The sequence below is a fragment of the Linepithema humile genome, chromosome 7 (genome assembly GCF_040581485.1).
Source record: "Linepithema humile isolate Giens D197 chromosome 7, Lhum_UNIL_v1.0, whole genome shotgun sequence".
In the NCBI taxonomy this organism is placed as follows: domain Eukaryota; kingdom Metazoa; phylum Arthropoda; class Insecta; order Hymenoptera; family Formicidae; genus Linepithema; species Linepithema humile.
The window spans coordinates 287,817-304,574 of record NC_090134.1 but is presented as its reverse complement, the minus strand read 5'-3'; the positions used below and the strand labels follow the sequence as shown (position 1 = coordinate 304,574).

The 16,758-nt window shown below is 41.1% G+C and overlaps 1 protein-coding gene across 1 annotated transcript in view; it reads left to right on the top strand.

Moving 5' to 3' along the window:
- The window catches only part of twin (CCR4-NOT transcription complex subunit 6-like twin), an 81,674-nt gene that overhangs the window by 50,345 nt on the left and 14,571 nt on the right, over window positions 1–16,758 (top strand). Inside the window, exons 2-4 of the mRNA XM_067359493.1 lie at window positions 736–806; window positions 10,012–10,324; window positions 13,890–14,041. Of these exons, the coding sequence (XP_067215594.1) occupies window positions 10,026–10,324; window positions 13,890–14,041 (451 nt within the window). The 5' untranslated portion in view covers window positions 736–806; window positions 10,012–10,025. The remainder of the gene's footprint in view (window positions 1–735; window positions 807–10,011; window positions 10,325–13,889; window positions 14,042–16,758) is intronic.

The following is a 16,758-nucleotide window of genomic DNA, read 5'->3' as shown; positions in this document are numbered from 1 at the left end:
ATGTAATGATCATAGTGGCCTCGCCACTTTTACGAGACCTTTCATTTTCCTTTTTTTCCCGCCGAAGCGTATGACGTTTGATAAATTTGGCGATCCTTCCGGGGACATGGTCCATTAGTCTTGACGATAAGTGAGGCCAGATATAGACTCCAGATGAGGCCGTCCGATATAATCCCGCCGCTGTCACGTGCAAGTGATGCAGGCGCGGCGCATTTTCTTTTCTTCACATTTCGCGTGCGCGTACTTCTTGGCCCTGTACGCCCGTTAATAGCGGAGGGTCCGTGCAAGTGACATTCAGTTGAACGGTCTAATTATCAGGCTACGCGCGCCCGCGGCTTCTCGTAAGTGAGCGCCATTAGACGACGCAGGTGTAATGAACTAGTTTAATGAGCGCACGACCCACAAGCTTCTTCCCTCTTTGCTCTATTACTCCGGCGATTATAATAACCGCGGTCATCGCGATCTTCGCGGTCTTGCTGCAACGAAATCGCCGTCTGGCCGCAGGCACCGTCCGCGCTCTTGGATGATGTAATATTACTTTATGAAAAGTGCGTGAGCACCCAAACGCGTCATACTCTCGGGAGAGTAATTTCGCGTAGCTCCGAAATGATGAATGCGAATTTTCAAGATGAATTGGATAATCAACTATCCATGGGTTATTAAATTTATTTGAGTGGTTTTTCATTTGAAATCTTGCACAGATGTTAAACGGTGTGTCGTTCATTTGTATTTTGCAGTAACGGCGAACCATCCGCCCCAAAGACCGTGGATTCCACTGACGAGGCCCAACAGGACGAGACCAACATGTAAGTACACGTTTATTCAAGTTAACGATAATGACATCAGTTTGAAATCTTTTCTCCTCGCAAATGACACAAATAAATCAAACAAAAGTTCTTTGCTCGCGCGCTGATGTTACCAGTGCAGGATGCACTTATCAAGTACAATATCATTTTCTCACACACATCGATTCTCCACACATAGTAAATTAATTCATTTATAGTTACATCACGTTTGAGAAGAGCCTTCCTTTAATTTATAGAAATATCAATCGTTTACACGTGCTTAATTTCCTTCACAATCTAACATCACGCACGGTAAACACGGTATTCACGGTTTCATTAACGCTCGTCGAGCGTTTCGCATCATCGGTATTTATTAAAATGCACTTAGCCGCACGTTAAATCAATGTGTGGTGTTTATTATTACCACGTGTACACACGCACGTTACGGAGAAGGTAACGGGTGAGCCGTACAGGTAACACGTACAGGAAAACGTGTGGCCGCTAATGAGTAATGCACCGCTGCGCGACAATCGCATATGGCGAGTCAAAATATGACGCGCGCGGCGAATGCGTATGCCGTAAAACAAATTGCGATTTACACCAGGCACGGTAATAAATTTACACACTAAAAGCCACGCGGCGCCTACCTTTCTTCCCGACGCGATATTGAACTTTGCCGTTACTCAGATCGTTACTTAAACTCAACACCGAATCGTTCGCGCTTTTATGCTTGTACGAGGCCATAATTACGCACGTTTCGAATTAACAAAATTGCTCCCGCAAACGCTTTCAGAGCGAAACACCCTTTTTCAACGCGTTTCAACGGAAGCCAAGTATTACTGGTCTTACTTCCTTCGCCACACCGATAGTTATTTCTGTGAAAATGATGATGAGGGTACATGTGCTAAGCACATACTTTGCACTTTCTTCAGTTAATTTTAATACGTTGTATTACTGGAATATTTTTCTGCTCTTATATCTCGGAAAACATTTCTTAGCTTCTATGGTTTCAATCATTTTCTTTGAAAATAGATATCACAGAAGAATAAAATTTTCATTTGCTTAAATTATTTTCGAGAGATATCTTTCGACTTTTATTTTTTTAATGCAGACATAACGAAAGTAATAGGTTCTAGAGTTTGTCGAGTTTATAAATTATAAAACGTACGATCAACAATGAAAATGCATTTTCCGTTCAATTTTAAGATAATCTTGCAAAATCGAAAACTCCATGATACACTACATATATTTTTTTGAAACTCTGATATTATTATTTAAATTCAAATACAATTAATTGAAATTAAAAGTAAATGTTTGTTTTTTAAATATATATTGAAACAAAAGTTATATAAAGTGCACATCTCGAATTACTTTATTTCATATTCATTCCAAAGCTACTAGTATTTTTATAATTTAGTGTTTAAATCATCTTTTACTTTGTAATAGAAAAAAAAGACGAGACAAATACTAGCATTGTACAATGATTCAATGAAATTTATTAAGAAACCAGCAAATATCGCATTTTTGCGCGCTCTCATCTTCTCTTATCCGAATTTTCGGATGGAAAACTCGTGCGGCGCAATCGTCCAGAATGAACCGCGCGTAAATTCGCCTTAACATACCCCTCTGTCTGGACGATGGGGGCACCTTGACCATCGGTCAACGCCGACGAGTTTCGCAGCCCCGGAGCGTCGTGGCACGTCGCGCTGCATCCCGCCGCCACCACCGACGGCTATATACCGCACCATCTGGACAGATTTATTGCACGACACCGGCACGACGGCGGTCGAGGTAGCAGGAAGGGTGAAAGAGGGAGAGAAAGCGCGCACCGGCGGAGAGAGGTACAAACGGCTGGCCTGGCTGGTCTGCCGCCGCCGCCGCCGGAGCTGCCGCCGTCCAAAAGGAAGCCATTGTCGGCTCGCGCTGGACACGATAAATCATTTCACTACGGTTTACGCTATTCATTATTTACGAGAGGGCCCATTATACTTACGACGGGCGCTGATTAGTTATACCGTTTGCGCGCATATGCAGATGTGCATAGTATTTGTTAATTTCTGCAGTAAATTTAATTTAATTATGTTATTTGTATTTTCTTGATTTTTTTTATCTTAGAAAGTGGAATATATTGGAAGAATAATTTTATTCGGTTAATTTAACTTGTAGTGCTCATCTTCCTAATTATGAGGACGTCAAAATGACAAATACGCTAAAATATAACTTTAGATGTACACTCTTCCGTCTTCCAAATATAGAATTATCCACTTAAATCCACGATATTCGTAGGAATAATATTTATAATATTTATAAATTGATAGCATAAACATTAATAATATAACTATAGCGTATATTTTCTTCTGTGCAGCAACAAATAATTTATTAATATTTAGAGATGCGCTACGTAGAAAATAGACGATGATTTTGCATATATAGCTGACTTTTGCTTGAAAGCATTACATTTTATTCCGAAGAGCGAGCCATTAAATTTTAAATAAATTACAGATGCTTCTGCTGCCAAGTATAGTCTTGTAAAACGCATTCGCCGTAATTTCCACGAGCAGCCTTAGGGATAGTACAAAATGCATCGTAAAAGTAAAGCGTACAATCAACAGTAAGAACGCATTTTCCATTGAATTTAGAGATAATCTTAGAAAATTTTAAAAATTCAAAATAAATATTTTATAATTCTTTAAAAATACAGTATTATATTATTCAAATTATTATTTAAAAAATCGCAGTCAGACCAGTATTTTTTTTTTATTTTATTACAGTTTTCAAAGAAAATGTAACATCAAATTTATCAGAAATTAATTCCTGCTATTGTGCTTTAACATGTTTTAAATGTATGTAACATGTTTTAAATGTATTATATTTCTCGAGAAATCCGACATACGGTACAAGCGCGTCGGATTAGAACACAGAGACATATTTTACATTCATTAGTAAATAGTCGTAATCAAATATTGCGCACTACACTAGGGGAATTATTGTATTTAAGAGAGGAGAGAGAGAAAGAGAGAGACACGGTTTGTGCTCCAGCATGCGGCGCGCTACGACTTATAACGCCACCACCGCCGGCTGCGTAATTGCTCAATGCACACCGCATTCGGCGAGCTACTGTTTTACGAATGCGGCAATTTAGGAATTACGTGAATGCGAACGTTTAAAACCAATTTCTCCGAGATCGTTGTAATTATCGCAGCGACCCACGTTACGATTCGCTGCACACATTCGGGATAGGTCTCGCCGCGTTACTCGCGGCGTTACGCCGTCATCACCACCGTTATACCGCGAGACCGGCTGAGAATTATCCTCGTTCCGCGTCTACGCTCCGGAACGCGCGGAATTACATTCGGAATCCCCGTTGCTCGTGATAGGTCGGTGCATACGCGCAACTTCGTAGAATGCCACTGACGCATTGTCCAGAGACGCAGGCAGGTGTAATTTTACTTTTAATTCTATTAGCAATTTAATGCGGCTTTTTCATTTTTGTGCAGCAGATAAATGTATTCTATCTTCAATTTTACGGTTATAAGAACAATTTTCCTTCTCTGGAAAAAAGTATTTTAAAAATTTATTTAATAATTTGCACAAAACTATTATTGTGTAATTTATCAATTATTTTAATGCATTATCTTTATACCGATATTTTTTTTTTTTTTTTTTCAAGAAATGCGTCGTTTTCACTCGCACGTGGCACAAAATAACATAATACCAGACCTGACAGTAGCGCGCCCGTGCAAATTACTTCTTGCACCTCCCGAGGACCCTGACAATCATACTCATTATGGTGGCCCGTACATGGCCGGGTCGCGTTCTACGGGACAATTACGCGCCATTACCATTCCGATGCTTGTAACTGCTTGCGCGCGCGCGATTATATTCTTATTAGAAATGATTATTGCCGTGGTGTGCGCGCGTGCGGTGATCATTGCTGTTGCCGCTTTTGTCGCGATTATTACCGTCATTGCCGCGTCGGCGTGGCGTTATACGAGCGAGCGAGGAATGCCGCGTTTGTTACTGTTAGTAACCGCGCGAGTCGGCTATTACTTTCGCGTTCTATCTCGCGAAGAATCATCGCCGTTGCCTGTTACTTGATTACTGCGATTATCTCGATCTACAACGATAAGTAATGAAATAATGCCGGTCAATCAAATGGAAGATTTATTTAGATTCTAGGACAAGGCTTCCCAAGATAGATATGCTTAACAAACGGCGCTTTTCAACATTTATTAAGCTTACGAGATGTTTAAAACGTATTATAAAATTCTTATTAACTTTAACCCAAAAATGATTGCGTGACTTTTTTGCGTGGAAAATTGTGAAATGTTTATAAATCGCAAAAATCGCTATTGCTAAAAATATATCGCATGTTATAAATTGTTATGCGTTTTCGTTTTGTTATTCGAGATTATCACGAGTATAGATTTATTATTTTCTAAGAAAAAGAAAGATAAATAAAAAGTATGCTAAGAAAACAGAATAAGTATCTCAAACGGCTTATTATTACAGTGATTTCTGCAATCTGAAAAACTCCCACGCGACTATTCTCGTTAAAAATGTTTCCAGCAACCGTAACGTATCCTTATGTCGAGACATAACGATAGAACGTATGTACAAGTGTTCTATATATATATATATATATAAAAAAAGATACGTTTATATCTTGCAGTATCGCGCACAGAAATGTGTGCCACTTTTCTCGAATTTACGTTCAGAGAGGCGAACTTTCTTTTTCTCGATTTATACCGCTGCATTTCTGCGAAGCATACTGCGTTTATACATTCGTAAAATTTCCAAGATCAACTGCGACGTTTCGATCTATATGAATAGCTTAGCTACTTAATGCAGTCAATCCCTTGAATGTCGACGAAGTTGGTCAATTATTCGAGGTAGATTTTTACGTTGTAAATACCCCGGCCGCTGCGAAGTAGAGATTCGCAGTAATACCGATTTACGAGCCAACTATTTCGGCGTGCAGCTGCACGCGTTTGTTGCGCCACAAAGTCGCTTATTTATCATCGTAGAAATCTTGGCGAAGTTGATCCGGCCTGAAAATTTCACTTGACTCACAGTACAATGCGTCAAAAGTTCTACAAAATCTCTCACAAGCCATAGAAATAAACTTCGAAACTGCAGATATCTCTGACACGTTTGCCTGAAATTTCAATCAGTTCCTTAAAGCTTATTGAGATTGCTTAAAAAATACGAAGCAATGTCGATCAATCTGTTGAATTATTAATCTCAAAGATGTACATTTGTCGTGCGTGACACCCGTTATAAGCAACTTTGTCCGATGTAAGCAGGCACGCTTGTAGAGGGGGAGAGGGGGAGAGAGAGAGAGAGAGAGAGAGAGAGAGAGAGAGAGAGACAGAGAGAGACACAGAGAGAGAGACAGACAGACAGACAGAGAGACAGAGAGACAGAGAGACAGAGAGACAGAGACACAGAGACACAGAGACAGCGGCGGCTTCTCTGACGTGTGCAAATTAGGTAACCTGTTCGGATCTTCTCTCGCAGAGACTGGTTTGGCCACTCTTGGGGTAGGTCGCAACCGGTGCAGCATCGTTGACCTCAAAGAGGATGCCTAGTCGTGAATGGATCACCGCTTACATCGCTGCCATTGACTGCCGTTGTCGTCTTTTTGCAGCACCCCGCTTCGTGTTCGGCGCGCGATAAAAGCGCATCTTCCTCATTCGCCATTCTACATTCTACGAGACTGTCTTGTTCTCAAATTTCATTTTAGTTTCTAATTTACTTGCAGATATCGTCTTGTATCATGAATACATTTATAGATGTGCGATAGAGATGCGCAAAAGATATTCACTCAAGAGACGACAGCGGTATTTTGATAGTTAAATTATTATCTGATTCCGTACACTCGTCTTCCTTCAATTTGATTATTACGATCGTACATTACGATATTTTATTGAAACTCTGAAATGTTCACAAAGCTTATTGTCGTAATATTTTTACAAGATGTCACTCTTAATTTCTCTTACATCTATTATATTTGTCAGGTAAAAATGTGTCTTTCCTTTATTTCTTCTTCATAGAAGCAAGTTTTGCTGTAATACAGTTTAATTTTAAAGTGAATCTACAATGTATGCATTGTAGTTTATAGTGGTTGTCCTGTCTGTACCTGTCATCTGCTCGACTCTCGGAGTTCGGGAAGTGTTCCTTCGAGCATATTCCTCCGAGCGGCTAAAACACTTGGTAGATTAAGGTGATTAACAGGTTGGTTGCCGGCTGCCGAAGCTCCAAAGCTCCCGCGGCAGCTATTCGCTATTTGCCGGTCCCGACCATGCCCTGAGCATGCCGAGCTCGTTGAACTTTAGTTTACATCTTGCGGAATACCTTGTCGCGCGGGTAAATTCGCACAAACGTACTCAGCGCACTTTGTGAATACTTTCACGGCGAGTCTCGCTAAACCGCTAATTATTTGCCTCATCGTCGTCCGGAGATAATAATGAAAATTAAAACTTTATATCCAGCAATCGATTGTAAAAATTATGCAAATTTTACGTAAATCGAGATAGTGTCTCGCTGACAAATCTGTTTCTAAAATATTTTTTGTGTGATTTAGATTTTGTCAGGATCAATTACAATGAAGATTATCACTAAGATATAAATTATACGATTAAAATGATTTTGATGTGTGTAAGGTGCTGAGTAAACTTCCTCAACTTGAAGGGAAACGTCATAGAAATTTACTGCATAAATTTCTTCATACAATATAATCGACAGACTTATCTCGACAGATAGTGTTGCCAGTACTAACAGATTGCGTACCGGATGCAGAAGAGCGTGGATATATATAATTAATATTGGTTGGGACGAAACTTGGGCTTGTTTGACTTAGTTTGCTATCAATAAATGTGCCGTACTTGGAGAAGCGATCAGGTTTCGCTACTTCGAAGATATGGTCGTAGATTGTAGCGATGTATAGGTACTATAACTATTCGGTAACTTTGGTCATTATCAGTTTGGACCGGTAATCCTCGGATTAGGCTAATCCTCTTTAAAGCTGTATTTGCCAGAAGGAAAGTGCTTCAAAAAGGACACTCGCCATCAACATTATAATCGCATCAAATATTAGAATCATGTTGAAAAAATAGTCTTTAAAATTTAATCAGATAGAAAAATATATACCTAAATGATTTTTATTTAATTATAATTTACATTGCTGCACACAATTTTATTTAAATATTCAAGAGATACTCAGAGCGATATCTTGAAAAGTATTATGACAATTAGCTTGATGAACAATCAAGAATTTCGATAAAACGTCAAATAAAGAGTGAAAGAAGCTCTCTCCTTTATCGCAGTCGCTGCGAGTGATAAAGCTACCCCTCGAATTCGATGTATACGTCATTGTCTCCATCTTGTCTAACGACTCGATGGGAAACGGCGGGGCGTCCATTAACGATGCATATCTCACACAAGATCAAGCCTGAATAATGCCTTCTTAAGACTTCTCGCCGACTTAGCGAACGCCGATAGACGGTCGAGACGGTCGTGTTAGCAACCCCTTCGGGAGCGAACAAGGCTCGAGGAAAAGGAATCGGCGAATCGTTAACGATCGTATTTATCGCAGCGATTAAAAAATCGGCCTATCGGCCGCGTTTATCGCCGCGTGTCGGGAACAGATAATTAAAGATTAAAAGCGTTTACACCGCCACGGAACGCCCCGCGTCTATGTATAATTAATGTTGTCTTACATTTTACGTTATCTCTCCTGTGTTTTGTATCTCGCTTGTTGCCGGTCGAAAGTAAAAAGTTAATAACAATCCTGATACCTCATTAAGCACATATCGATATTAAATTAATATACCTTATGCTAATCGCAATGAAAATGATCATTATTTACAATGCAAGATATTATTCTATCTTCCTTCATCCTTCGCTCGAGGCAGGGCGAGGCCAATTCGCATTCGACTGAATGATTAACAGCGTTTTGGGAGCAGCGGTTTGGGGCGAATCCGAGATGCCGATGCTACCTAACTGCTTCTCTCGCTCCCGGCGGCTGCGATATCGCGAGCTACTCTCGGAGTGTGTGCACGCGTTATTGGATTGCGGCGGATACCGCGGCTCAATTATTTACACTCTCCCTCTCTTTCTCTCTGCCGCAACGGCGGTATTCGCGATCGCGTTCGCGGTAATAGAATCGCTGATTTACTGATTTAGCGTAGCCGTCTATCGCCTGGGCCGCGTTAAATTGGTTCCAGCATTATCGGTGCGAGATGTCTTCTTCAAGGGGGCATCGAAGCTCGTCGAAATCACGGAGAGATTCGGCAATTAGCGCTTTGAGAGCGCTTCAAGATTCATCTGTTAACAAGTTGAATCGATCCTGCACACGGACTTGAAGTTTTCCGGGGCGAAATAATGTGCATAAATAAGTCTGGAAGCGAAGCAGAAACAGGCAACCGTACTTTGCCGTAAATGCGCACAATGAATGACAAGGGAAGGCGTTTCACGGCGTCAACGTTGCGCACTTGATTCGCATTCGCGCGCTTTAATCACGGCATTATACTACGCGCAGCGGATAACTCGCGAAATCGCGTGAGGCGAAGTAAGGCGTCGGGAATTTATGCAGACAACCGGGCGACGTCGGCAAGACAGCTCGCTTTATGCTGATCCTCTTATCCCCGGCCCGCGAGAATCCGTCCGCTCGCCCGCCAGCACGCGCGCGCGCCTAAGCGTGCAACACGTATCCGTCTGTTCGCGTTCATGGCGCGCGGAACAGGGAGAATTGGAAGATAGGAGAGAGCTCGAGGAAAATGGAACGGCTTACGAAGCGAACCGTGAAGACGCAGAATTAGGATCGCGAAAGAAACGAGCGTCTCGAACCAAGAGTACTCAAAATCCTGCAGTATTCACGACGCAACAGAAATAATTTATGGACGTTGAGTCGTTCGATTTCGAAACTGGAACAAACTTGTGCGAATAAAATAACATTTCTGACATATTGGGAAAGACATAGAGAGACGCGGGAGAAAAAACAAGCGAATCTCAACAGACTTTTCGTCTTTCAAGCGTTAGTGATTGTCTCTTCTAGATTTTTCAACGATATAAATGTAACTGATAAAAACAAGGATTTGTTTTATTAACAATAACAACAAAATAAGGGGCTGATTTGCGATTACGATTTTTCTTTATTTATTAATTGTCGTTTATCGTGTTTATACATAACGTATATAAATATTTGGTTTGCTTTCTGTTACAGGCATATTCACAGTGATGTGCTACAATGTGCTGTGCGACAAGTACGCGACGCGGCAGATGTACGGTTACTGCCCGAGCTGGGCGTTAGACTGGGAATACCGGAAAAAAGGTATTCTCGACGAAATACGACACTATGCGGCGGACATCATCAGCCTGCAGGAGGTCGAGACGGACCAATTCTACAACTTCTTCCTGCCGGAACTGAAGCACGACGGATACGACGGTATATTTTCGCCCAAGTCTCGCGCGAAGACGATGGCGGAAAACGACCGCAAGTACGTCGACGGTTGCGCCATTTTTTACAGGACCGCCAAGTAAGTGAATTCTTCTGATTTTTGGGAGCGATAAAGTGTTTCAGAATAAACAAAAGTAACAGAGTCTGTTACATTTCTACTTTAAATAGGCACTATTTTTATACTAAATATTAAAATATTAACGCGATTACAAATATTAAACGTTAAATTCATTACTCGAGAAGTTTTACGTCATATATAATGCTTGTATATGAAAGGAAATCGCATTAACTCGTCATTTCCTTCTGCATATCCTCCTATCACGACGAGCGTTCTAATTGGCCCGCTGGAGAAAATGAAAAACGGCTATCGACAGTCTCGACGCTCCAATGATCCCGCGATTTATTAAGAGGCGTGGTAATTTAATTAATAAACGTACGATGGCACAAGTAAAAATATTGGCCGACGTAATACAGTTATCGATCACGTGCGATCGAATACTTTGCGAGCAAATGCTCCGTGAAATTTCTCGAAAGATCAATTCGACAAGATCGTAACGCATGCAACGAAAATAAAATAGTAAAATGTTAATAACCAATTGATTTTTACAAACAATAACTTATTGCTTTGATGCATCGCTATGTAATACTTGTGCGGCTCTTTTTTTAGACAGTAAGATTTTATTTCTATTTTTAACTTTAAGGTAACGTAGACAGATGACACTGTCAAATACAATTTACTTGCATCCGTCCGTTTCTTTGATGCATCATAAAAATAAATCAATGGTAAAATAATTTTTTAATTATTCGATGTCACCGCTTTCGCAAGATTTCACATTTCGATATTGAATTATTACGTCAAAGATTATCGTCACCGTTTTTGCGGAATCAATTATAGAGCCGGCTCCGCTTATCGCTGCCTCGATATCGGAAGCAGCACAGCTCCCAAAGCGCGACATTTAATTTCAAGCGGGATGAAAGACGCGTCCGCTCGTAATTTAACAAAGCGTCGCGCGCGTGTCTGGCGTGTAATAACGTCATGGTAATCCAATATCGCGTCAGATAGTAATGCGCATCGTAAATCGCCGTCTGTGTTTAATAGAAAAGCGAAGCGTCGCGGACGCGCTTTTTCTCGCATTCGAACAAATTAACCGGAAATCAATAGATATTCTCCTATGACAAAAATAATATGACAAAATCCTCTTATGACAAAAATAATAATCGCGCTTAAGAAGCGGAAAAATGTTAATTTATAATCTCAGTTTTTCCCAAAGAAAATGTTTGCAAATACGATAAATGAAATGAATAATATTGAATAAATGTGAATACTAGGTCGAAATTTATATAACGTAGAAATTAAAATAATAGAGATTTTAAATTTGAAAAGTAATCCCGAAACACTCTCTGTATACCGAAAATTTGTTTAACAATTTTCTTGGCTAATTTGAAGAGTTTTTTTTTTTTTTTCCTATACAAAGAACACAAATCCGATAAAACTGTATTTATCATTTTACGTGCCAGACGGAACACGATATTTTAGTAAATCCTGCTATACACGGCGTCGAAATTATTGTCGCGCGTGTTACGGCAGCATCGATATACACAGAAATTGCCTTTACAACAGCATCGAATGGAGGAGCGTCGCGCAGCTGCTCTCTCGTGTACACCGTCTATGATGCATTAATCATCGCGGCTGGCCGCTACCCGAGATATCTATTTCGACTAATGCTTATTTTCAGTGTATCTCGTGACATAATGGCAGGTCTCGGCGATATCGCGTCGCAACGGCAGAGCCCCGGGGGCTATCGAGCGCGAGCGCGACGATTAATGCGCCCGTATGCATATGTCGCGCACGTAACGGTTCCCTTTATAACCCATCGTCGTAAATACACCGGGCGAAGTAAATGTCTCTGTGTGACAATATTAAGGTCGATGTCGGTGAATGAGCCCCCTTCCCCTCTTCCCGCCCGTTAAACGCTCCGCGACATGATACGAGCCGTTTTAATCCTCTAACCGCATCGTTTGCAGCATTAAACATCCTGTATTTAGTTTGAGGGATTTATAACTTGGGCTTAATATCGAAACAATCAAGTTTTGGGTGGAAATTTATTTTAATCGCACTTTGCATAAAAGTGCTTCGCTTTATTTCATTGTTATTAAAGTGAACTTGTTATTAAAGTATGATATGTGTTGAATATCTGTGTGGTTTAGCGTGTGAGAATATTGAAAATCATCACTGCGCGCGTAGTAATTCGCGAGCGCTGTTTGTCTGATTAAACACGGCTCGTACTACTGCGGCGCGAGACCGCTGCATAATTCGCATGAATTTAGTCCTCTTCTCGTTTCTTTCTTTTTCTCTCTCGGTCTCGCTGTGGGCTTTCTTAACCAAAGGTGAAAAGAAAAAAAAAAGAAAGGAAAGAGAGGGACTTACGGCTTGCGGCTTTTACGACTTGCAAAGGCGTAGCCATTGATTTCAATCCGACTGCACAACGCGACCAAATCGACCGAACCAAATCAGCGCTCGCGCGATGAGCGTAAAGTTCAACTCGCGTTCAATTTCCGCCTTCGGCTCTCGCCCCTCGATCATTCCCGGTTTTATTGCCTCCCGGCGAGTTATACAGCATGATGTCGAATGCTGCTTATAAAACAAATCAAACGGGGTGGGGGGCTTAATATTTGCAACACACAACGATAAAACTACGATCGATTAAACGATAAACATTCTTCCAATGCATTAATATTATAAATTCTTTTTACAAATCATTATCTTATATTATTAAACCTTAATTATACAAGACTATTTTCGATCTTTCCTTTATAGAAATATCTTTTTGCGCAGTAAAGAACCGAAAACGGGACGAAGATGTTTCAGACAGCGGGAAGTGCATTCGAGATTTCGAGTGCGACCCTCTTTCTCATTTTTGGCTTTAGTCCTAAGTCGATTCTTTTCCTTCTCCCTTGAGCGACTGCAGATGACGTTGATTCAATCTTGTTTACGAGGAGAAAGCGGCTGAGGGCGGGTGGGGGATGATGGCTCGTAATGGGTATTCGGCAAAGAATATATTTTTCAAGCATACGTGCCGCACATATCGGCTATGCGATGGACAAGGGGACGGGCAGAAAAGAGGAAGTCCGGGTATTCTACATCGCGTACGTGATACGCCTTTCTCACGAGTCCTCCAGCTGCAACGAAACTCGTCCGCGGCACCCAACGTATACGACGTCACCGTGTCACCGACGTCCCGTTCGCATCCAAGTCGTATTGCGCGCGCGCAGTCTTCACGGAAACGAAATTGAGTCTCGCCAGCCATTTACCGGGACTTGGGAGACTGATCGAAAAAGGTCTGGGAATTCCTTTCCTGCCACATAGTTTCGCGCGATTCGTGACTCGCAGTCGACGCAACAGCAATCGACGCTGCGGCGACCTTTTGCGCGACGACGTATAAAGCGGAACTTTTAAAACGTTTAACATTAAATTAAGTTTCTTTATTTAATGATTTTAATGATCTGTTAATACTTTTCTACGATATATACGAATCTCGTCGAGTCCCATCAAATCGAATTGATTTCGAATTACACACATTTAATTTTTTTTAAATAGATTAGCGAATTTACAAATGTGTTTTATTTCTCTAATTTTTTTGTAGGTTTTCTCTGATAAAGGAGCATTTAGTTGAATTCAATCAATTGGCGATGGCGAACGCGGAGGGTTCGGACAACATGTTGAATCGAGTTATGCCCAAAGACAACATCGGACTGGCTGCATTACTTAGAACTAAAGAAGCCGCTTGGGACAACGGTGAGTAGACGCGAAATCAATATATCTTCTCCATATAGCACTTTCAGTTTGAACTTGATTCGAGCTTGATGTACTTGATATTCATGTATTATTCAAAGATTCTTATCTGTTTGAAGCTATTGATTGTGTAAAATGTAATTATTTAAACGTAATACTTATCTACATGATATATTCGTACACAAACTTTGGTATATAAACGGTTCAAATAACTTGTAAAATTATTTTTAAATTTATCGAGTCGAAACATTTGTTCAAAATTCGACAAGAAATTCTATTCTGCAAGAGTCGACAGAATTCTTAAACGAATCACATTATCGCGAACATGAATAGAGCATCTATTCACATATCTGTCTTAACATGCAGAAATAATGACGAAACGAGGAAGAGTTAAAGATAACGCGAACGATCTGTGAAAATAAAAGGAAGGCAGTGACAGAGTTTCGATGCTAACTAAGCGTCCGCTCGTTTCACACACGCTCACAGTGAATCACTCGTATCCAGCCGCGTGTTTGCACACCCTGAAACACGAAAGTAATTAACGCGCCGGTCTCTCGGTAACCGATGAAGCCGCCGGACTACTATCGGACGCGCAATATACAGAAGTCCGCGTTTTTCCCCGCTGCTCGCCGGTTAGGGAAGCGCGCTCTCGATCGATTGAAGCGAGTAAATCGAGCACAATGCTCTGATTCGGTATACATCCACAGGATGACCTTTCCGCCGCGCTATGTATTTATATGTATCTCCGATCTCGAAATCGCCGATTGTTCGTTTGACAGAAATATCCAACGATTAATCATTTTCATTATTGAGATCTGGATATTATAAAATTATACGGTTGTGTTCCAATTGTCAAAATTTACTTCTCATTTTATCGCGTATAGATACATATTAGTTATTATATAGATAGATATTAATTGCAAAATTTTAATTGAACGATAAATCGTGCAATTGTTCAAAGTTGAAATTGATAAAGGCAGCGCGTTTTAATCAAATCTTTCGAAGAAGGAGTGTATCAGCCCTGAATTTACGCCTCCTGTTGAATCGGCTTGTTAAAGTCAAGGCACCTTATATCGATGTATCGCGGAATGCGCGAGCAAACCAGACTCTCGAGATTTATATGGTGGCCCAAAGGTCGAGAACGGCTCTTACGGCTCACTCCGACGCGTCGGAACGTGCTCTCGTTAATGAGCCATTACTCGCGTTACATTAATCCATACCGGGAGCGCAACGACCGGCCGGGAAAAAGCTGCGGACTCTTTGCGCTCTGGCGCGAGGGGTAATCGATCGCGTGTGCGAGACCGGCGATTCTCCTCGCAGCCTCCTGTGCGTTTCCTGCACTGCGGTTAGCACCTGGTTAGCTTCTCGTATATCGGAAGTTATTACTATCGCGGGATGGATTTTATATGTATGGCGGATGCTATATCAAATCATCTCGGAGTGTTTATAATTTTTGTGCAAATACAGTGCGCGAATGTTGGCATAAATATACATATTATTACGAATAAAAGTTTTTACAGACGGCTGTGAATTTGCAAATTTTCGAGTACGGAAAAACATTCGCTACTACGATGAAATATTCTCACAAACGTTTATAAAAGTGTTGACGCGTAATGTAGAGCGAGTAATTAACCAAATACTAAATTTTCGGATAAAACTTGAAAAGCGCTTGCTATTGCGTGTAAACATTTTACAGACGTCTGTGAAAATGTTCATTCTTAATATTCGCAAGCATTTTTCAAGTCCTTGAAAATGTGAAAATCTCTGATCTCCGCCTCGAGTATTTCCGCGCGAATGAGATTAATTCGGTCGCCTCTGACGAGAACTTATATATGACTTGCGGCAGTTCTGAGCGGCAACTTCTCCGAATTTCGCGGATATATGCGCATTGCGTTGCATTTCGCGCTTTGAAACCGTCGCTCCTTAGTTTCCTTAGATATACTTAAGACTTGGCCAATTGAGTAATCAGAACACGGTATAAAGCAACTAAGCTGGCAGCGTTTAGGCTGAATAAACAGCCCGATCAAATATAGCCGAGTATGTTCATTACTCTCTCGATGAATGTTAATATACTTAGTATTTCTGCATTTCGAGCTAATTAATCCCTTATGTTGTTTTATCATCCTCTCTATCCGGGCAATGGTGTCGTAATTTTGTCACGTCGTAGTGCGGAAGATGTTTAATATCGAAGATTTTCAAGAAAAATTTTCTCAGAAAATAAAACGTTCATAATAGAAAGGATACTCATAGGTCGATGTTTCACCGTAAAGATGGATGCGCTCACGCCAAGAGAGAGAAAGTGTGTGTGTGTGTGTGTATCGAGATTAGATCTCGATCGAGGAGCTAAAATCATGTAACCATGCCAGTGGGGCGCGATTAATGATCCCTCTCGCACGAATACGATCGAGTTCGAGACACATCCTCGCCTTATGTGGGACCGAGCTGATAGGTGAAAAAGATCGCCCGTTCCGAGGGAACGCGAAGCTCCATGGTCGCGAACTAATAGTGTACCATCGACCGCACTAATAGTCTGATATCAGCTGCCGGCGCACGATGAACGATGCGCCGTTTGGAGATATAAGGAGAGCGAGCGAGCGAGCGAGCGGATCGTTTATCGCGCGCGCGAGATTTGCCAGATTCTTTTCCGCGTGCGGAAATTTAAAGGCGGCACCGGAGAAACGTTAATCATTCCTTATGCACAGTCTTCTCCAATAGCGTTC